Consider the following 23,372-nt stretch of genomic DNA (forward strand, 5'->3'; position numbering starts at 1 on the left):
CGTCTGATGTGATAGCCATATGCTCCAATACACAAAGGACCTACCCAGCATTCACTTCCGGTAGCGACCGCGAAATTTGAATGAGTACGTAAAGAGTTATACTGCTACACAGACATATTATACTGCTACACAGTCATATCATACTGCTACACAGTCATATTATACTGCTACACGGTCATATTATACTGCTACATGGTCATATTATACTGCTACAAAGTCATATTATACTGCTACACATTCATATCATACTGCTACATAGTCATATTATACTGCTACACGGGTCATATTATACTGCTACATGGTCATATCATACTGCTACAAAATCATATTATACTGCTACACGGGTCATATACTGCTACACAGTCATATTATACTGCTACAAAGTCATATTATACTGCTACATGGTCATATTATACTGCTACACAGTCATATCATACTGCTACAAAGTCATATTATACTGCTACATGGTCATATTATACTGCTACACAGTCATATTATACTGCTACATGGTCATATTATACTGCTACACAGGTCATATTATACTGCTACATGGTCATATTATACTGCTACATGGTCATATACTGCTACACAGTCATATTATACTGCTGCACAGTCATATTATACTGCTGCAAAGTCATATTATACTGCTACACGGTCATATTATACTGCTACACAGTCATATTATACTGCTACACAGTCATATTATACTGCTACACAGTCATATTATACTGCTACACGGGTCATATCATACTGCTACACGGGTCATATTATACTGCTACATGCATGGTCATATTATACTGCTACACAGTCATATTATACTGCTACACAGTCATATTATACTGCTACATGGTCATATCATACTGCTACACAGTCATATCATACTGCTACATGCATGGTCATATACTGCTACAGAGTCATATTATACTGCTACAAAGTCATATTATACTGCTACATGGTCATATTATACTGCCACATGGTCATTTATGATACTGCTTATAATTGAACAGATTCTACCAACATGACATACACCTATTTTTTTTGCCATTATAATATACTGAAGATTCTGAGCACATCATTTCCAGTCACTAAGTCATTTCATTATTTGAGTTGTATCGCAAACTAACTGAAATTCTTATTGATTTTTTATCCTTGCTAGTAGCAGAATTTAAAAGTTATAAATCTTATTAATTCAGTAAAGGAGTTAGCCTTAAGGGCTGTGTGAGGTTGTCCATTATTTACTGAGTAATAATGATTTTACCGTTGTGTTTTAAAAAGGGCATTTGAATTTTTTTTTCAAATGTATGAAGCACATTCCCATGTGATTAGTTTATGAGGACAATTGCGTAATGTCTCGGTTTTCCTTTCACTTTTGACACTTAATTGTCTGGTCATATTTTAAACAGGCATCCTAAAATTACAGTTAAGGTAGTAATTTTTGTTTCACATCTGATAATTTTAGGATATTTTGTTAAAACTATAAAGATAATTATACAAAGTCACAGAAGAGCAAGAGACCTATAGTATTCAGTTTTGATTGTTATTTTATTATTTATCAGACATGTAAAAGTTGTTTGATGTGTTTTTTTATTCTGGGTTAGAATAATTGTTTTGAATTTCATCACTGCTCATATTGCATTTGATGAAACAAACCAAATGAGCCTATGCTTCCCTCATGATCACTGCAGTTTTCCAATATTAGCCTTAGTTAAATTGCTAGTGTCCACATAGATAGAACGAGATGACTGTTGGTTGGTAAATCGAATAGCCGGCTGTATACATGACTTACAGAGTATACGTACAGACCAATGACCTACAGGCTTACCAGAGTGATGGCAAAATGTGTTTTTAAATGATTTGGTTCCCTATGGAAGTGAAATCTACCCTGTAATATAGGGCCCATATGCTTGGCTTGGTTTGTAAGAAACACTACCATACATGCTGTCTGATCCAAAGATTTGACAAATACACAAGAGGCCTTGTCAACTTGAAATTTAGATGAAAATTATTTTTATCATCAAAGTTGTTATCTGTAAAAGGAAAATAGTCATGTCATGTACATGTGGCTGTAGTTTTAGAAAGTCCAAAGTCAACTTAGGAAATGATTGAAATTGTTCTATATATATCAGAAGTATACTTCACTGTTGCCCACCCTGAATCATGAATCCTGATGGCATGAAATTTTGGTTCAATGATTTTAAGATTTATTTAGAACTTGACCCTTTAACCTTTCTACAAGACCAGAACGCTGACCTTTTCCAGTATTCAGAAACATAGAATTGATTTATTTTGTGCTATCTGTCAACATATGCTATACATAGCTATATTGATACAAAACTCCCTGAAATGATGGTAACTTGTAATGTTTTCTGTAGTTCTTCTGTAAAGTTTTTAATTGAACAAATAAATATAAGATTGCCCAAGAGTAGTTAACCGTTAGACTTGTGAAATGTTCTTTTTCAAAACTTACTCTTAATTTTCTTGGTGCTCCACTCTTAATTTTCTTGGTGCTCAGTAAAAGATCTAATGCTAGATTGTAGATTCATCCTCAACAAAGCTATTTTAGTCTGTTTTTAACTTCTTTGGAAATTTAAATCAATAACATTTTTGATCAGAGGTCATAAAAAATGACTGTCCTTAGAAGCATGTAACATAAGTTTATATGTTCATCAAGTCATCATGTGAAATTTTCTTGCAGACATTTATGGCATGTTAAAAGAATCTAAGCACTGGCTGCTGTTTAATAGGAATTAAAAAGGCAACAACAAATATGCCATCTTTTAGCTTGGACTTACTGGTATCAGACTACTGTTAGGTTGACCTATTCAGATGCAGAATACAGCTCTTATTCCACTAGATTTGGTTTTGAATTAAGGAAAGCCCTGAAAATATTCAAAAACTAAGATAGGGGGTACATGTTAGAGTCAAAAATGGCCTGAATGATCAGTTTCTAATTTTTCCCCACCGTCAGGTTTATCATCCTGTTAATGACTGCATAAGCTTAGCTTAATTCAGTTTTAATCTGAAGAAATTTCAATATGGTAATATGTTAACATTATGTTAAAAATATAGCACAAAGTGAGGTGGAATTAAAAAAATTATTGATGTTTTAAAGTAAGTATAAATATGTATAATATTTAAGTCAGGTTTGGTTTTGTATCAAAGTTTAATCATCTATCATTCTACTAACAGCTATTTTAGGGAAGTACAAAAGCATGTATACATTATACCTACAACAGCTGGACAAAACTGTAACAGGAAAACAATGATGAAAGAATGATGTCAAAAATTAATAACAGAAAATTTACTAGTTGATGTTTTACTTGGAAGAATTTATTCATCAGAAGGGTTCTCTTTATATTACTGAATATTTAGGTCGGAGACATTGATTCTCCTGATTTCTGATCAGATATTGAGGTGTTCAATCCTATTTCAGTACAATGTTTATAACTTGCATTTTTGTTGTGTATTTGCAGAGTTCAGGAAATTTTCAAATGGCGAGTAGAAGTGGAGGACACAGGATCAAATATGGGAACGGGACGAATTATATGGAGTATTGAATACGAACGTGATCAGCGGCATGAATCCTACACATCACAGGGATCAAGAATTGTATCGCGTATTAACCTACGAAGTCGAGAGCAAGAGAGAATTGTGCCAATATTGAAGGTAGGAATTCTCCGATGTTATATGTGGGTGTTCTTGTTGTAATATATTGCATACAGTTTAGTCCAGCACAGTTTTACAGCAGGGATACAGCAAGGTTACCTTATTTTCACCATATCTGTCGTCATTCCTTTAGAAGATTGGAAAATTCATACCCTACAAAATCATTATACAGAATTCATACCTACAAAATCATTATACAGAATTCATACCCTACAAAATCATTATACTCACTGAAACTGGTTATCATCAGTTTGTGTTTACTAAACATAAATTTACGGTGCTATGATTTAATTTTAACATAAACAAATGATTATGTTTCCTAAATGTGCACATTTACCTGTACACACATTTACCTGTACACACATTTACTTGTACACACATTTCTCAGTAAGAATCATTTAGTGCAGAGGTCTGTTTATTCTGTAAACAACTCCTTGCAGAGCCTTGCATTCAATCAATATATAGTTGTTCTGCAATCATCATGAGTTTTCAGAAAATAAAACATAAAATTGATTCTTGATTTTACAGAAATATGGTACTCATTCAAGGCTCCATCCTGCAAAACTCTGTGATAAATTTCTTTTGTGATTGAAGAAATAACAGTGTTGCCAAAAAACAGATATATTTTTTTGAAAATTTGAGAAAAAATCAAACAAATCATTCTTAGTTGGAAAATAAAAGAAAGCATGCCTTAAAGTTTGTTTTAATCATTAAAGAGTTCACATGAACTCATCAAATGAACATTCATTTCAATTACAATGATTTAAAAGTACCCTGCACAGTTAATTAGAGGCAAAGTTGTTGTCTATTAGCTTCACTTGTTGTGAAGCTACAATGTAAATGAAAATTGGAAATGTGCATGTAATTGTTAGTTAAACTCACTACAATCAAACCATGCCTGGAATCTGTCACCTTTCTTCTTTAAACACTTTAATGAATATAGAGGTACTTATAAAGACAGTTTCGGGCGGGATATTGTTGGGAAAAAAAATTGTATTCAGACAAATTAATTCAGATAGGAATTTGAAGCCGGTTACATAATTAACTAAAGCAAGAAAGACTACAGGCAGGAATGTGATATTTGTGAAAATGCTTGAGCAAAATGTATGTTTGAAGTCAGAATTTATAGACTGTTGGTGGAATTTTGGGATGTGATAATGTGGGGAAGAGGAGCAGCTAGTGTATATCAAGGAAGCGTTCATCCCTTCTTTTTCTCCTCTCCGCTACCATTGACCCAGAACAATATAAGAAATACAAAATTTACATTGGAAATAAAAGCTTGGCAATACTGATGTTGAGTTGGTATAGTGTTAAGTCAAAGTCGGTGTAGATCCATGTTGTCATCATCATTCTAGATAGCCAGGTTTGGCTGTACTTTACTTCCCCTATCGGGACAAACTTGTCTGTCTTGTAAAATTGATTTCTTCACATTTCACTACAGACAAATTGAAGGAAATAATACTAAGAAAAACGATCACTTTCTCAATTTGTTTAACTTAAGAAAATGGTTTTATCTGATAACTGTTGACATTTTATTTGAAGCCTACATTTCTATTTAGATTTCTTCTTTTATTTCAAATTCCGGTCTCTTGGTTCTGCGTATTTTAGCTCACCTATGCTGGGGTGCAGCTTCAAACTTCTGTCTCGGCTCTTTTTATTTCCATGCAATAGATAGATGAAATTATAGTACAGTAGTTTTCAAATTGATATCTTTTAATGTTTTCTTTCTCTAATGAATAGTTAAGAATATTTGTTGTTCAAAATGTGGTGAGTCATTGTTTCTAGGTAAACAATTTTTTTGATAAGAAATTTTGAGATGTGAATTTAACACATTGTGCAAATTTTCTACAGGCTTTATCAAAAGTATTGAATTTTTTGTTTGGTCCTTCATCATGAGTTGATAGGTGTGAAATGTGAGTGTATAGAGAAACAGAGAGTACAAACATATCCATTTCTATCTCAGTAGACTACATATTTACTTCTCCAATATATTGCTAAATAGCAATTAAATATCATTCAAGGGTATTTGTTTTGGAATCAATAATCTTAAGTAGGTTATACAATTTGCTAAACAATGAAAACTCTGTGTAAATTGTGTTTAAATTTCAACACTTTAGAAATTGTTACACTACAAAAAGTAAATATGTATAATATTTATATAGCATGCCTTAAACATCTACGGTAAATGTGATTGTGAATCTGTAACCAGAATATAATCTACCGTAAATGTGATTGTGAATCTGTAATATTACCAGAATATAATGCTTAATTAACATGAAAGTTTGGTTTGGTTTTGTACTTTTTGACGTCTTATCAACAGCTGTAGTCATTAAAGATTAGATCAAAGTCTTATTGTTTCAGATTAATGCTTTTGCTATTATTTTAACATTGGTATGTCTGCCTTTTCTTCTCAGAAGGGCGGTTGGTGCATGAGAAAGGCTTACAAATCTGCCTTCATAATCTTTACTTTATAAGACAAAGACTGTTCCAGAGAGCTTGAGAAAATATATAAATTTCTGAAAAACATATTTTGGTTTTTCCCTCTTACATGAATTCATTTCACTGTAAATGGTTTTTGTTTTTTTCCCGACCATACATACAGTGTGTTTATTAGGTTGACGACAGCATCAAGAAATAATGGGAGTTGTGGGAAAAAGCTTGAAATATTATTCCACTTTGTTGTTGTGTTCCTTTACATTGTTGAAGATTTATTCACTTCAAATCCTAAGAAGAATATTTCATAAACCTTCATTGAAAACTTATTCATTGCATGGTCTCCATCAAATAACACCTACAATGAATCAGTATATCATTGATTCACTTCAAAGTTTTAAGATATTTACTGCACCTACATCGAATTCATATAACATTTATTAGTTCAAAGTTTCAGGAATATTTCCTACATCTAAATTGAATTTGAAAAACACTTGAAATGGACACATAGACTTCTTGTCAAGTGCCATTGTAGGGCCCAATTCAGATTTAATAAAACGTTCAAATATACGTATACAAGCTTCTAAGGTCGGAACGTTCATAGGGTCTCTGTTACACTATTGATCGAAGGAGAAAGTAGTGAGGCTTCCTGTCCAATAAGGAATGTTGTTTACATAGGGATATCTCATTCAGCCTTTCCTATATTCTATTGATACTCGTTCAGCTTAGGAAATTTAAAGGATCAGTGGCACGGGAGACATAGTCCTATACATGATGCTATTATCCGAGGTCCTGAAATCCCATTATAGAACGATGGGTATCCGAATAACTGTAAAAACACCTACATAGCGTGAATAACCTGTTTTGATGAGGAAACCCTAGATGTATTGAATTATGTTTTTTACGTTTGAAACTGAGAAGTCATTGAGATCTAGGTTTCTTGATTAGGTTTTTTTCTTTTTAATTTCAGCCTTTACTTGCATTTCAGATTATTGTAATGTGACTTGTTAATTGTCTATTGTTGACTTCCCCTCATTACAAAACATCAACACCCTTCAAGTTCCCAGTAAATATAGCTTACACTGTGGAACTGTTTGAACATATATGTGAGTTGATATTAATGTAAGTGAGATCGGTGTATTATCACATCTCTATTGGGTGTTCTTTGTAACTGAGAACCGTAAAGATTGTAATCTTCCCTAGCCTAACACTTGCAGGTCTGTATTGCAAAGGTTTCTTTATATTTAATTAAAGTATATACCAGAGTCGCACAAATGATTAAAATTGTTTCCATTTATTGTTTAACTTAATAAATATTTAAACTGCTTCAAAATCCTAAGGAACTTTCTGATGAATTATTCTTAAAATGCAGAGGAAAAGGTTATTTTTGTATATTTGTGGTGTAGTTTTGAATACTTTACTGCCATGCCAGTTTACTTCACTAACATTTTTTCTGCATTTTGAAATAATTTCATGAGAAAGTTGTTTGGAATTTGAAGCAGTTTAATGTTATAGGTACATAAGAGTTGTCCATTCTTTACATTAAAATAATAACGTGTGGATTCTGCCCATGATCTTAGATCACTGATTAACATGTCTGTGATGGTTTTCTGTGTAAAAATCATTGATAAACATAAGTAACAAATACATTATAAGTAATCATATACAGTCTTCTTGTTTGATAGAAAAAAGATGGCTAAGGATTTTATTAATTCATGATTTTTTTTGGATTTTTTTTCTGTTTTGAAATGAAAATTTAAGTATAAGATCCACTTGTAATCTTTATCCAACAGTGATGTTTAAAGTCTTTCTACCTAACCTAAATGTATAGATCATTCAGAAGGCATTCTTGTACATATTAGATTGCCTTCTCAAAGGGATGTGTGTTGAGTTACATGCCCTTGTCATATTATATTGTTATCCATCTAAGTACTTTATTAGGGGATAAGAGGGGCACCAGTGTTTTACAGGACGTTCAGGGGGATAAGAGGGGCACCAGTGTTTTACAGGACGTTCAGGGGGATAAGAGGGGCACCAGTGTTTTACAGGACGTTCAGGGGGATAAGAGGGGCACCAGTGTTTTACAGGACGTTCAGGGGGATAAGAGGGGCACCAGTGTTTTACAGGACGTTCAGGGGGATAAGAGGGGCACCAGTGTTTTTCAGGACGTTCAGGGGGATAAGAGGGGCACCAGTGTTTTACAGGACGTTCAGGGTTCATGGGAATGTGTTACACACTGTTTCACTTGATCTGTTAGTTTACTGTGGGACTCATTTTGTTGACACAATTTCTTCTGCTGTTTAGTACATGGGATGTTTGGTAAGTTATAATTTGGAATCTTTACTGCCTAACACCACAATGAAGATGGTAGATTAAGGAGAAAGCATTAAAAATGTTAGGTTCCTTGTGAAAATGATAAAAAATATATTGAAAGAAAAAGCACTGAACTCCTTCAGACTTCAACAGTAATGTAGTATTGAAATAATTACAGTACGAATAGCTCCGAGGATTTAGCTGAGACAGGAAAGGAAGATTAGAAAGTCTGCTGAATTAAAGTTATACCACTGTAAGCTGACAATGCTTACACATCTCCATCCACTCTTAGGGACACTTATAGTGGCTTACAAGTGTAGGAGTACTTGGTAGGTCAAACTATCTCTTTAGTTGTATTGTTAACATTGCCTGAAAGTAGCTAGGAGGCTGTCCACTCCAAGTAGGCCATTCTTAGTGTTATTAACTGTCCTTTAGCTGAGACTCAATCATATTTAGATATCATGTGATATTTATAAATCCCTTACCATTTATGTATCACGTAATATTTGTTGTAATAATTATTCATCCTGAAACAAGTCCACTCTATATAATGTAATGAAATAGCTGATGCTAGCATTTTACTGAACTGCAGTAGACATTGGGAGGGCTTATAACCAAGCAGTGGTCTTATTACTTTGTAAGTAGATAACCACTGATATGTGATCATGAGTAGAGCTTTACAGTTTCTTAGATCAAATGATCACATCAGATTTATAAGGGATTATATGTGAGGTCAGAAAGGGCTATACAGGGTATTTTGAAGCCAAGATTGGAATCCATATTCACTAAGGAAAACCTAGAGAGAGACCCCACTCTGTGTTGATACATCTTCTTGGATAAAAAAAGTATATTAAAAAAAATCTATTTTTTTTCTTTTAAAAAAATTAATCAAATAAAAAGATTTTTTTCAAACAAAAGTACATGTATACGTACACAATGGAATTTTAATGAAATTGTTTAGATTGAAATATTTTGAAACACTTTTAAGAGTAAAAAAGGAAATATATTTGTTTTATTTGATCTTAATTGTAACACTTCTCTGTTGGATTTTCTGGTAGAATTTTAGGTTTGCAGAATTTTACCTAGACTAGATTATTTCTGTTTCAGTTTCATTTTGTTTACAGCAGTCAGTCTTTACTTTATTTTCTTACTCAGCTTTGTTACAATGTACTTCCGATTGCACTCACCTAGATTAAGCTGTTACTAAAGGCAGGAGATAGAATTATCTTCCAGTTATATAAATAAATATTTGTTTTTGCATCTATAGAATTCCTTTTCTTTTGAACTTGATATCTGTTTACTAGATTGAGACAGTTAGATCCTTGCTAAGGGAATCATCATCATCATCATCATCATCATCATCATCACCACCTTATCCTTCACCATTGTACTGAAACTGATTCATAACAAGATGATATTGAATTGGGAATGTGTTTTGAGATTTGTAATAACTTAATGACTCATGGCTATTTATATACAGGATGCCTATTCTTATGCTTTGCATGTTGACACCCCTACGATCTACGCAATGGGCTTGGTCTTTCATTCAATAGGATGCCAGGATTCTTGTATAGAGGGGTATTTCAGAGTATATAGAGATAGTTTGATATATTGTTACAATAAATGTTTGGCCAAATGTTTTGACTACTGCTCGTTTAGAAATATTTTAAATTGTCATATGCATATTATTTCATATGTTCAACATGTTTTGAAAATTACTCTGCCTACACAAGACTTTTTACTTTTTACAACTACCTTTGACAAATCAAGGAAGTCTACAAGGACATTTACTGAATTTATTGAGAATGATGCTGCTGTAAATGATCCTATTTGAATATGTAATGGACACCTAATTATATCGAGTCAACAGAGATTTTGGATTAAAATAATTTTTTTTGCAATTGCATTTTATCTGTCGCCATACAACGTCCATCCACAAAGAATTCACATTTTAGGCTTTTTCTCGATAAACAAAAGGCTCAGTGTCATGATATTGGGCCAGTAGCTTAGCTGGGATGAAGGGCTACCAAATTTGTTCAAATGAATGACACTGTCCTTTTTTCAAGGTCACAGGAATCAAATATTTTGAACATGTATACAACTTCTTCTCAATAACCAAGAACCCCAGGGCTATGATATTGGACCAGTAGCATGCTGGGATGATGGGCTACCAAGTTTGTTTGAATGAATGACCTTGACCTACTTTTAAGATCATAGGTTCAAATGACTTGAAATCTTTAAACATCTTCTCAATAAAAAAGAGCCCCATAAGCAGGGCTATGATATTGGGCCAGTGGCATGCTAGGATGAAGGGCTATCAAGTTTGTTCAAATGAATGACCTTGACCTACTTTCAAGGTCACATGGTTCAAATGGCTTAAAATCTTTAAACAACTTCTTTTCAATAACCAAGAGCCTCAGGGTCATGGTGTTGGGCCAGTAGCATGCTGGGCTGGTCAGCACTCTGCATGTCCTTGTGCTGACCAGCCAAACCCTTAAACTTGGGTTGAAATATCCCTGTCCACAGAACAGGCCCTTATAAGATTCTATTATTCCATTGCCACAGGATGTATGCAGATCAGGAAGTGTTCAATTGAAAGACTATATTTTACATGTATCAACTTCTGTCAATTAGAATTAACCTGGATGATTGTGTGAAATGTTGTATGTATAGTGCCTCATGTTTGCCATGCACTCTGTAACCACAACAAGACACATCAGTAAATAAACAACATTTTTTCAGAGCTGATTGAATATTTGCGCACGTTGCAGAAAATGAATGTAACGGCTCTACAACATTGTTATAATTTTTTTTTTTCATATTCAATTTCTCACTTCATCAGCCATACCTGATCGGCTTGAAGCCCTTTGAGGTGGGCTGTCACCGTTTTTGTGTGTTCCATCACTGGCCTCGGGGAGACAAGAGGATCTTTATTGATCTCCTTTTGCCTTTGAACATTTCGGATCAATTTGCTTAATGAGACTCTTGATCGATTGAGGTTTTGGCTGTGTAGACATGAAGGAAGTAGTTTTTTCCATCAGTTACCCAATATCATTTTAGATATTCTTTGTATATGCTGATATACAGTAGAAATGTGATATCACTGAAGGTGATTGAAATCAACAGGTGTCCTTATTACACAGGTTTTAGCTGTTTTTGAAATATGTTGTTTACACAGAGGTCCACTGTAGAGAAAATTTTATTTTGAACTTTTAATTAGTTTTAACCTGACCCAAGGCCATCCACATTGGCTGAGGGGCAGGCCACATTGGCTGAGGGGCAGGCCACATTGGCTGAGGGGCAGGCCACATTGGCTGAGGGGCAGGTCCCTGGAGTGGATATAAATTGGCAAAACTTTCAACCATCTTCTTCTTCAGACCCATACATGCTAGAATCAATAAATATTTTATGAAGGGGATTCCATTTTGTATAAGCAGATGGTATGGTACCACACAGAGCTGTTGAGGGACCAGCAAGGGCTCACTGATAGCATGTTAAAGTGTTTTTTTAACAAGTCTGCTATGAACCAGTTAATAAACGGCTATATAAGTGAAGGATACTGTTCCCCGTAATCATTACTGAGGAGCAGAACTCAGAAAGACAAGATGTTATATTACAATAAATCAGAATATTGTGCAAGGATTCCTTAATCATTTATTCAGGTGAGAGGTGCAGGTCTTTGGGGCCTCTTGTTAATTTCTGTGAGAGAAACACTATATTTGATTGGTATACAAGCTGATCAGACTTGAAAATACTGCAATTTTTAAGTTTATAAGAATTTAAAACAGTAAGATTTGACCCACGTTTTTTGAGTGGTATAATCATACCAGAATAAAGGATTTGACACATTAGAAGGCAGAACGTATGGTCCCATTGGAGCTCCTGCTTTTTGTTATCTGTCAATAGTAAGTAGATGTGGACCCAGATAGTGTATCTACCTTTGTTATTCAGCCAAGTGTAACCAACATTAGCCCAGGGTTTGTTCCCCTACACACCAGGTTTGGAGGTAACAAGACGGAGATGCTATCTGTTAAAACTGTTTAAGTTGATTGAGGGAAATTGTATTGTCTGTAAAAAACTAAGATGTCTATCAGATGTAATTGTTCTTGGTATTTTTTTGCCTAAATCCTGTGATTTATATACCATTCTTTAACTCAACATTTCTACCTTAATGTGGTGTTGGAGTGGAATCTTCCGTATCAGGATCATTTCTGTCTACACTTTCAGGCGTAGGAATCTCCATTATCTGGATCATTTCTGTCTACACTTTCAGGTGTAGAAATCTCCATTATCTGGATCATTTCTGTCTACACTTTCAGGCGTAGGAATCTCCATTATCTGGATCATTTCTGTCTACACTTTCAGGCATAGGAATCTCCATTATCTGGATCATTTCTGTCTACACTTTCAGGCGTAGGAATCTCCATTATCTGGATCATTTCTGTCTACACTTTCAGGCGTAGGAATCTCCATTATCAGGATCGTTTCTGTCTACACTTTCAGGCATAGGAATCTCCATTATCTGGATCATTTCTGTCTACACTTTCAGGCGTAGGAATCTCCATTATCAGGATCATTTCTGTCTACACTTTCAGGTGTAGGAATCTCCATTATCAGGATCATTTCTGTCTACACTTTCAGGTGTAGGAATCTCCATTATCAGGATCATTTCTGTCTACACTTTCAGGTGTAGAAATCTCCATTATCAGGATCATTTCTGTCTACACTTTCAGGCGTAGGAATCTCCATTATCAGGATCATTTCTGTCCACTTTCAGGTGTAAAAATCTCCATTATCAGGATCATTTCTGTCCACTTTCAGGTGTAGGAATCTCCATTATCTGGATCATTTCTGTCTACTTTCAGGTGTAGGAATCTCCATTATCAGGATCATTTCTGTCTACACTTTCAGGCGAAGAAATCTCCATTATCAGGATCGTTCTGTCTACACTTTCAGGCATAGGAATCTCCATTATCTGGATCATTTCTGTCTACACTTTCAGGCATAGGAATCTCCATTATCAGGATCATTTCTGTCTACACTTTCAGGTGTAGGAATCTCCATTATCAGGATCATTGCTGTCTACACTTTCAGGCGTAGAAATCTCCATTATCAGGATCATTTCTGTCTACACTTTCAGGTGTAGGAATCTCCATTATCTGGATCATTTCTGTCTACACTTTCAGGCGTAGGAATCTCCATTATCTGGATCATTTCTGTCTACACTTTCAGGTGTAGAAATCTCCATTATCAGGATCATTTCTGTCTACACTTTCAGGTGTAGGAATCTCCATTATCAGGATCATTTCTGTCTACACTTTCAGGCGTACGAATCTCCATTATCTGGATTATTTATGTACACTTTTAAGTCAAATGATGATTTGATTACTGAATCAGAAAATGAAATGAATTGCTATTTTGCTTAATTCAATGAAATTTTAGCCATTTCAGTCTGATGATGAGATACATTATCATGCTATTCAACAGAAAAGTTAGCAACTTATTGTATAAATTCTTTACCTTAAGTATATTTAGATTGTGTCTCTACATTCGAAGCATAATATTTAAACATTATACTCTTGTACTGAGTGACACAAGCAGGAAAGTGTACTGGGTATGAGGTCTGTATGATGGCTCAATAATCTCAAGGTTAATCCTCCAAACAAGGCAGAACTTGTAAAGAACAAGATTCTGTAGCAATCTGTAGAATGTTGTAACTTATACAATAGATCAGGTATCCTTGGGGCACTTTTCCTGTTTTTATGTCTGTGGCACTGGAAATTTGTTTTAACATTTGTAGCATTCTGCAAGCTTTTCAAATATCTTATCACCTTGTTGGTGTTATCAAAGTTGAAGATCATTTGGAGGGGAAATTCTAATGTTAAAACGATCAAGACCACAGGGAAGAACTCAGCCTTGTAATTATGTCACAACTCAAAACAAAATCTGAGGTTTTAAAACCCAATAATCAGGATTATCACTAACAGGGAGGGCCTTGAAGTGAAACAGCTTCACACTACACTCATGTTATGAGCACACTTGAGACTCCTATTGATCTGAACACAAGTACCCAAATATTTACACTGCCAGATAAAAGTGGGGTATATCGTCAGTACAGGATTCCTTTCATCCGTGGACTGTGAACTTGGTGTCAGGCATAATGTTCAGTTATTACGTGTCAATGTGATTACTCAGGGAAGTAGTGCAATAACAGAAACCAAAACTACAATTATCATTTCAACAGTATGGCTAGCCTGTGGTTTTACTTTAATGGCATGATTTCATTGCTTTTTATAAGTTCAAAACCGTGGTAATTATGAACATGATTGAAGTGTCTAAATATTAAAATCATTTTCCGTATTTTCACAGAATAAAATGTAAAGTTTTATAGTGTCAACATTTTTTGTGAGCCTATTTAAACTCTTTTAAAAAGCTATAAAAGATGGAGGATTTGTTATCATTTAGAGGTTTGTGTAATTTGGAGATGAATTTTAGTAGACACTTTCATCTCTGTGGCTTAGATATGATGCTGTAGGCACCCAGGGATCACATGCTAATAGAGTTACCAGCTCAAGTAGACAACTAACAATCTGCAGTTATATTCCTACTGTGTTTGCTACTTTTGATTTATATAACTTCTGGGGTAACATATTCAGTGTCGGGTAGGATATCTTTTATATCATTAAGGAGGCTGGGATATCTTTATATCATTAAGGTGGCTGGGATATCTTTATATCATTAAGGAGGCTAGGATATCTTTATATCATTAAGGAGGCTAGGATATCTTTATATCATTAAGGTGGCTGGGATATCTTTATATCATTAAGGAGGCTAGGATATCTTTTATATCATAAAGGAGGCTGGGATATCTTTACACCATTAAGGAGGCTAGGATATCTTTATATCATTAAGGTGGCTGGGATATCTTTATATCATTAAGGAGGCTAGGATATCTTTTATATCATAAAGGAGGCTGGGATATCTTTACACCATTAAGGAGGCTAGGATATCTTTTATATCATTAAGGAGGCTAGGATATCTTTATATCATTAAGGAGGCTAGGATATCTTTTATATCATTAAGGAGGCTGGGATATCTTTATATCATTAAGGAAGCTAGGATATCTTTTATATCATTAAGGAGGCTGGGATATCTTTTATATCATTAAGGAGGCTGGGATATCTTTATACCATTAAGGAGGCTAGGATATCTTTTATATCATTAAGGAGGCTAGGATATCTTTATATCATTAAGGAGGCTGGGATATCTTTTATATCATTAAGGAGGCTAGGATATCTTTATATCATTAAGGAGGCTAGGATATCTTTTTATATTGTTAAGGAGGCTAGGATATCTTTTATATCATTAAGGAGGCTAGGATATCTTTTATATCATTAAGGAAGCTAGGATATCTTTTATATCATTAAGGAGGCTAGGATATCTTTATATCATTAAGGAGGCTAGGATATCTTTTATATTGTTAAGGAGGCTAGGATATCTTTTATATCATTAAGGAGGCTAGGATATCTTTTATATCATTAAGGAGGCTGGGATATCTTTTATATCATTAAGGAGACTAGGATATCTTTTATATCATTAAGGAGGCTAGGATATCTTTATCATTAAGGAGGCTAGGATATCTTTATATCATTAAGGAGGCTGGGATATCTTATATCATTAAGGAGGCTGGGATATCTTTTATATCATTAAGGAGGCTAGGATATCTTTATATCATTAAGGAGGCTGGGATATCTTATATCATTAAGGAGGCTGGGATATCTTTTATATCATTAAGGAGGCTGGGATATCTTTATATCGTTAAGGAGGCTGGGATATCTTTATATCATTAAGGAGGCTAGGATATCTTTAATATCATAAAGGAGGCTAGGATATCTTTTATATCATTAAGGAGGCTAGGATATCTTTTATATCATTAAGGAGGCTAGGATATCTTTTATATTGTTAAGGAGGCTAGGATATCTTTTATATCATTAAGGAGGCTGGGATATCTTTTATATCATTAAGGAGGCTAGGATATCTTTTATATCATTAAGGAGGCTAGGATATCTTTATCATTAAGGAGGCTTGGATATCTTTATATCATTAAGGAGGCTGGGATATCTTATATCATTAAGGAGGCTGGGATATCTTTTATATCATTAAGGAGGCTGGGATATCTTATATCATTAAAGAGGCTGGGATATCTTTTATATCATTAAGGAGGCTGGGATATCTTTATATCGTTAAGGAGGCTGGGATATCTTTATATCATTAAGGAGGCTAGGATATCTTTTATATCATTAAGGAGGCTAGGATATCTTTTATATCATTAAGGAGGCTAGGATATCTTTTATATCATTAAGGAGGCTAGGATATCTTTACATCATTAAGGAGGCTAGGATATCTTTATATCATTAAGGAGGCTGGGATATCTTATATCATTAAGGAGGCTAGGATATCTTTTATATCATTAAGGAGGCTAGGATATCTTATATCATTAAGGAGGCTGGGATATCTTTATATCATTAAGGAGGCTGGGATATCTTTATATCGTTAAGGAGGCTGGGATATCTTTATATCATTAAGGAGGCTAGGATATCTTTTATATCATAAAGGAGGCTAGGATTTCTTTTATATCATTAAGGAGGCTGGGATATCTTTTATATTATTAAGGAGGCTAGGATATTGTTATATCATTAAGGAGGCTAGGATATCTTTTATATCATTAAGGAGGCTGGGATATCTTTTATATCATTAAGGAGGCTAGGATATCTTTTATATCATTAAGGAGGCTAGGATATCTTTATCATTAAGGAGGCTTGGATATCTTTATATCATTAAGGAGGCTGGGATATCTTATATCATTAAGGAGGCTAGGATATCTTTTATATCATTAAGGAGGCTAGGATATCTTTATATCATTAAGGAGGCTGGGATATCTTTATATCATTAAGGAGGCTGGGATATCTTATATCATTAAGGAGGCTAGGATATCTTTTATATCATTAAGGAGGCTAGGATATCTTATATCATTAAGGAGGCTGGGATATCTTTTATATCATTAAGGAGGCTGGGATATCTTTATATCGTTAAGGAGGCTGGGATATCTTTATATCATTAAGGAGGCTAGGATATCTTTTATATCATAAAGGAGGCTAGGATTTCTTTTATATCATTAAGGAGGCTGGGATATCTTTTATATTATTAAGGAGGCTAGGATATCGTTATATCATTAAGGAGGCTAGGATATCTTTTATATCATTAAGGAGGCTGGGATATCTTTTATATCATTAAGGAGGCTAGGATATCTTTTATATCATTAAGGAGGCTAGGATATCTTTATCATTAAGGAGGCTTGGATATCTTTATATCATTAAGGAGGCTGGGATATCTTATATCATTAAGGAGGCTGGGATATCTTTTATATCATTAAGGAGGCTGGGATATCTTTATATCGTTAAGGAGGCTGGGATATCTTTATATCATTAAGGAGGCTAGGATATCTTTTATATCATAAAGGAGGCTAGGATATCTTTTATATCATTAAGGAGGCTAGGATATCTTTTATATCATTAAGGAGGCTAGGATATCTTTTATATCATTAAGGAGGCTAGGATATCTTATATCATTAAGGAGGCTGGGATATCTTTTATATCATTAAGGAGGCTGGGATATCTTTATATCGTTAAGGAGGCTAGGATATCTTTATATCATTAAGGAGGCTAGGATATCTTTTATATCATAAAGGAGGCTAGGATTTCTTTTATATCATTAAGGAGGCTGGGATATCTTTTATATTATTAAGGAGGCTAGGATATCGTTATATCATTAAGGAGGCTAGGATATCTTTTATATCATTAAGGAGGCTGGGATATCTTTTATATCATTAAGGAGGCTAGGATATCTTTATATCATTAAGGAGGCTAGGATATCTTTTATATCATTAAGGAGGCTGGGATATCTTTTATATCATAAAGGAGGCTAGGATTTCTTTTATATCATTAAGGAGGCTGGGATATCTTTTATATCATTAAGGAGGCTAGGATATCGTTATATCATTAAGGAGGCTAGGATATCTTTTATATCATTAAGGAGGCTAGGATATCTTTTATATCATTAAGGAGGCTGGGATATCTTTATACCATTAAGGAGGCTAGGATATCTTTATATCATTAAGGAGGCTAGGATATCTTTATATCATTAAGGAGGCTAGGATATCTTTATATCATTAAGGAGGCTAGGATATCTTTTGTATCATTAAGGAGGCTGGGATATCTTTATATCGTTAAGGAGGCTGGGATATCTTTATATCATTAAGGAGGCTAGGATATCTTTATATCATTAAGGAGGCTAGGATATCTTTTATATCATTAAGTAGGCTGGGATATCTTTGATATCATTAAGGAGGCTGGGATATCTTTATATCATTAAGGAGGCTGGGATATCTTTATATCATTAAGGAGGCTGGGATATCTTTTATATCATTAAGGAGGCTAGGCTATCTTTTATATCATTAAGGAGGCTAGGATATCCTTATATCATTAAGGAGGCTAGGATATCTTTATATCGTTAAGGAGGCTGGGATATCTTTATATCATTAAGGAGGCTAGGATATCTTTTATATCAATAAGGAGGCTGGGATATCTTTATATCATTAAGGAGGCTGGGATATCTTTTATATCATTAAGGAGGCTAGGATATCTTTATATCATTAAGGAGGCTGGGGTATCTTTATATCATTAAGGAGGCTAGGATATCTTTTATATAATTAAGGAGGCTGGGATATCTTTTATATCATTAAGGAGGCTGGGATATCTTTTATATCATTAAGGAGGCTAGGATATCTTTATATCATTAAGGAGGCTGGGATATCTTTATATCATTAAGGAAGCTAGGATATCTTTATATCATTAAAGAGGCTAGGCTATCTTTATATCATTAAGGAGGCTGGGATATCTTTTATATCATTAAGGAGGCTGGGATATCTTTATATCATTAAGGAAGCTAGGATATCTTTATATCATTAAGGAGGCTAGGATATCTTCTATATCATTAAGGAGGCTAGGATATCTTTTATGTCATTAAGAATCAGGTTTTGTTCAATTCTATCATTTACTTATGACGACTCTGATGGGAATTCTTCAGAATATTCAAGGACAAAGGATTTCCGAGTCTGAGATTCCTTGAAGCCAAATATTGCTGTGTTATAATTGAGAGAAGAATTGATTGCCTTATATGATAGGAATCCTGTAAAATTTTTAAGACTGATATTAAAGCATCCCCTTCCAGTTATTAACAGCCACAAATGCTCTTTAAGTAGGAGTTAAAAAGTCAAGTTTGATATTATCAGGCAATATGCCTTCTATTGTCCTAGATATATTAGTTCCTTGCCAGTTCTGCTGGAGGGACTAAAACAAATGATCTTCATACCATCCACTATCCTTGTTTATCTGTGAGAATGTCTTAGATTGGCATAGTTTTACAAGAGCAGCTTGTCATAGATAAGCAGTTCTATTCAATCATAGTCAAATCAGTTCAGGAAAAAAAACCTAGATTTAAAATCCTGATGACTTTGAGTTAAAAAAATGAGATTGAACGTCATCGAGTTCCCAAATAAAGTGTGCAGGCTTGTGTTTAGTTTGATATGTACAGCCCTACAGACATGCTCCAAGGTTCTTTCAGTGTTATGTCTGAGATAAAGCTTAGGTGTTACTACACTTTCCGGAATGATTTATTGTTCTTGGCTGAATATCAGAGGAGGAGACCGAGAGAGCTACCTATGAACCTGCTCTTTTGATGTAGGTGTTTTGCTACAGACCAGATTCATTGAGGTTCTATCACTACATCCATTGAGCGGCTCATTGCTTCAGCTGGTAGACCTATTAGAGCTGCCGACAGGAGTCTGTGAGAAACTAGGTCCAGGTGTTGGTAACACTCTCTAAAATCAAATTGGTTGGATGTTAGGAGGCCCATGATTATATATAGATCAGTATAATATATATGTAAAAATATGAATGTCTATCATTCATTTCTCCGAAATGTTCATGTTGTTAAGTACTCCTGTGTGGGAGGTTGGGATTGGAAATACGATCGAATAGATCCGTAAAAAAACTGCCCAGAGATTTAGTGATGTCGCCTGACTTTTCAGCTTATAGATGTCAAAGGATCCACTTACAGATTCTCTCATTCTAATTGCTTTGTGCATGTGTGATTTCACACTAAAACATACTCTGACTTTTAAACCTGCGGGGACTGTACAAATGCCAGTCATATATTGATATACCTTGTATATCATCAGAGGGTTTGAAAACATATTTGTTGCTAAAAGCATCTCTGTAGTGAAGAATTAGTTTTGTTGGTACAGTGGAACCTCTATAAACCGAACATGCATGGGACATGACTATTTGTTCGGTTTACAGAGGGTACAGTTTGGAGAAGTTGATAGAAAAATGACCGGCTGAATTCCGGATTTAATTGGTCGGACGATGTTTTGTTAGAATGTACCTGATCACAAACCTACACAGTACGAATGTAGACAATTTGGTTTGTCTGAATAATATGCATATTATGAAAGTTAATCAATGTATATATTGCAGAATATATAAGAAAGGCAAATAACTATAACTATAGTTTTAAATAGTGTTTTTACATGTACAACTGCACTTTACGATCGACCTACATTTTGTTACATCCGGTGAAGCTTCATCATGTGGATGGGGCCGATACGGAATATTTTACACATCGAATAATATTAAATGGTGTGAAGATGTTTTGTTTCAATATCAATTAAAAATTGATCAGTTGATCGATACTGGTCGTAAACATCACAGGCTTCATTTACGAAAACAACCCCCTTTGGGCCTCATTTAAATTAGATGCGAAACTCGGGCTTCTAGCTCTACTTGCATTGAGAAGATAAACGAACCGCCGCGCTTCAATGAAGTGTGGAATTGTTTCATAATTGTCGTGTTGATTATACACTAGGCCTACCGTCATAATGCCCCCTTGGGGTATATATTGGATACCTGTACAAATCACCTACATGTATACGTCGGTCCCGAAACAATAAGGCTTCACACAATACCCGTCACAGGTGTTGTTTACACGGTTGACTGGCCTGACCTCATGTCATAATTGCTCAGCTAAGGCCGGTTTTCAGAAGTAATTTTTGGTATATTTTAACAGGAGCTGGACACAAAATCGGTCCTGTGTTCGGAATTCAGAGGGATCGGTATTTGGAAGTTTTTTAATACTATAATAAAGAAGGACCAATTCCGTACAATGACAATTCGTTCAGTATTCAGAGGTGTTCGGTTTTTAGAAGGTTCGGTTTTCGGAAGTTGCACTATATTTGACTGATAATGTGGCAAAATTGAAAAAACACAAAAGGATCCCTTAAGGCAATTAAGTTTCACAATCAAGCATTTTCTGGAAGTTATCGTTAAACAAAATTTATCAGTATAACATTCAGTTTCAATTAGCTGCATGCATTTGCCTGCTATCATTGACTATATATTTTGTGATGTATGTGTGATAAGTGATACCACACCAAGTAACAGATAATATGAACAATCAATCTCATTTTTGTTTTCGCAAAGTATTTAACATACATGTAGTTTTAATATAGTGTTACATTTAGACATTCATGAAAAAAAACTACATAGAATTCCGACAAAGTAATGAAACCATAATTCTAGCTCCAACAATAACGAAAATAATTCTAGCTCCAACACAATAACAAACCATAATTCTAGCTCCGACACAATAACAGAACCATAATTCTAGCTCTGAGATTGCATCAGTCAAACGAAGTCTCGGGACCTATAGTGATTTACGTATACTTACACCTTATAAAGCACACAACAATAAAAAAAATTAAAGTTAAATCAAGTAAGAATATATTAAATTGTTAAACTCTTACATCTGGTACTGAGATCCAGAAAACACCCGTCTTTTATATGTAAATTAAATTAATTGCATTTCCTACTGAAGAAAACAATGGATTTCCTAGTGTATTTGAAAATCAGATGATGAAATGATGTATGCACACGTTTTATTTTGCAGGTGAGAGAAATTCTGAACTTTGCTCTCCTGACGGAACGGAGGCAGGTTTATCCTCTTAAAGTTTACAGTGTAAAGGAAACGGATGAATTGACGGACATCTCTGAAGAGACTGCCTGTCATTCAGCAGAGGAAGATGTCCTCAAGGTAAGCTGATATAACTTTTATTGGAACTAGGATGTTGTTAATTATCTGAGAAGACAATATTATATAAAAACCAATAAAATTATTCAATGATGGTGGCCAAGGTCATTCTCCGATCTCTTGTTAAAGTTATAGAATCTGTAAAATTCAGTTATCTGAAATATTTGAAAAAACGAAGCTTCAAAAAAGAAAACTCCAAATTTTGATTCAGAATTATCACCTGATAATGATTATGATAATGTAGCAATTATTCCTTTGCTGAAAGATAATATGAAAAATGATAGCTATATTAAATTTCTGGACAACTGAGAGCTTCATCACAATAGCTAAGGTTTGGCTTACATCCTTCCAGACAAAGTTTAATGTTTCTGATGAAGAGCAAAAAAGTTAAATAAACAAGTATTAAGTGGAGATATACAAGGCTTAATAGCTCTGAGAGCAGAGCGCCTCAACAAACAGCTTGTAATGGTCGGCTGTGGAACGGCAACATATAAAAACACTTGTTTGATATTGATGAAAAGATAAAAAGATTCTGTCCCCTGTTAGGCTCCAAGGTCTGCCACACTCCTCTGTAATTTGTACTAAAACATAACAATGATGTCAGGCAGGCTTAGCCTGTCTTACCTGTATTCTGTCTTAGTCTAGCTAACATAAGTCTGCGGACTGTTTCATGTCATACCTGAAGGTGAGCGAGGGACAAGGGTGTGCAACTGTTGATCAATAACCCTGTGATCCTATCTCCTTTAATTCGGGAG

General features: G+C 34.5%; 1 protein-coding gene across 1 annotated transcript in view; it reads left to right on the forward strand.

The window, feature by feature from the left end:
• LOC117332987 (transmembrane protein 132C-like) overlaps positions 1–23,372 on the forward strand; it is a 103,009-nt gene that overhangs the window by 57,498 nt on the left and 22,139 nt on the right. The window contains exons 4-5 of the mRNA XM_033892088.1: positions 3,474–3,666; positions 22,477–22,620. Coding sequence (XP_033747979.1) covers positions 3,474–3,666; positions 22,477–22,620 — 337 coding nt within the window. The remainder of the gene's footprint in view (positions 1–3,473; positions 3,667–22,476; positions 22,621–23,372) is intronic.

Source organism: Pecten maximus, chromosome 8 (genome assembly GCF_902652985.1).
Source record: "Pecten maximus chromosome 8, xPecMax1.1, whole genome shotgun sequence".
In the NCBI taxonomy this organism is placed as follows: domain Eukaryota; kingdom Metazoa; phylum Mollusca; class Bivalvia; order Pectinida; family Pectinidae; genus Pecten; species Pecten maximus.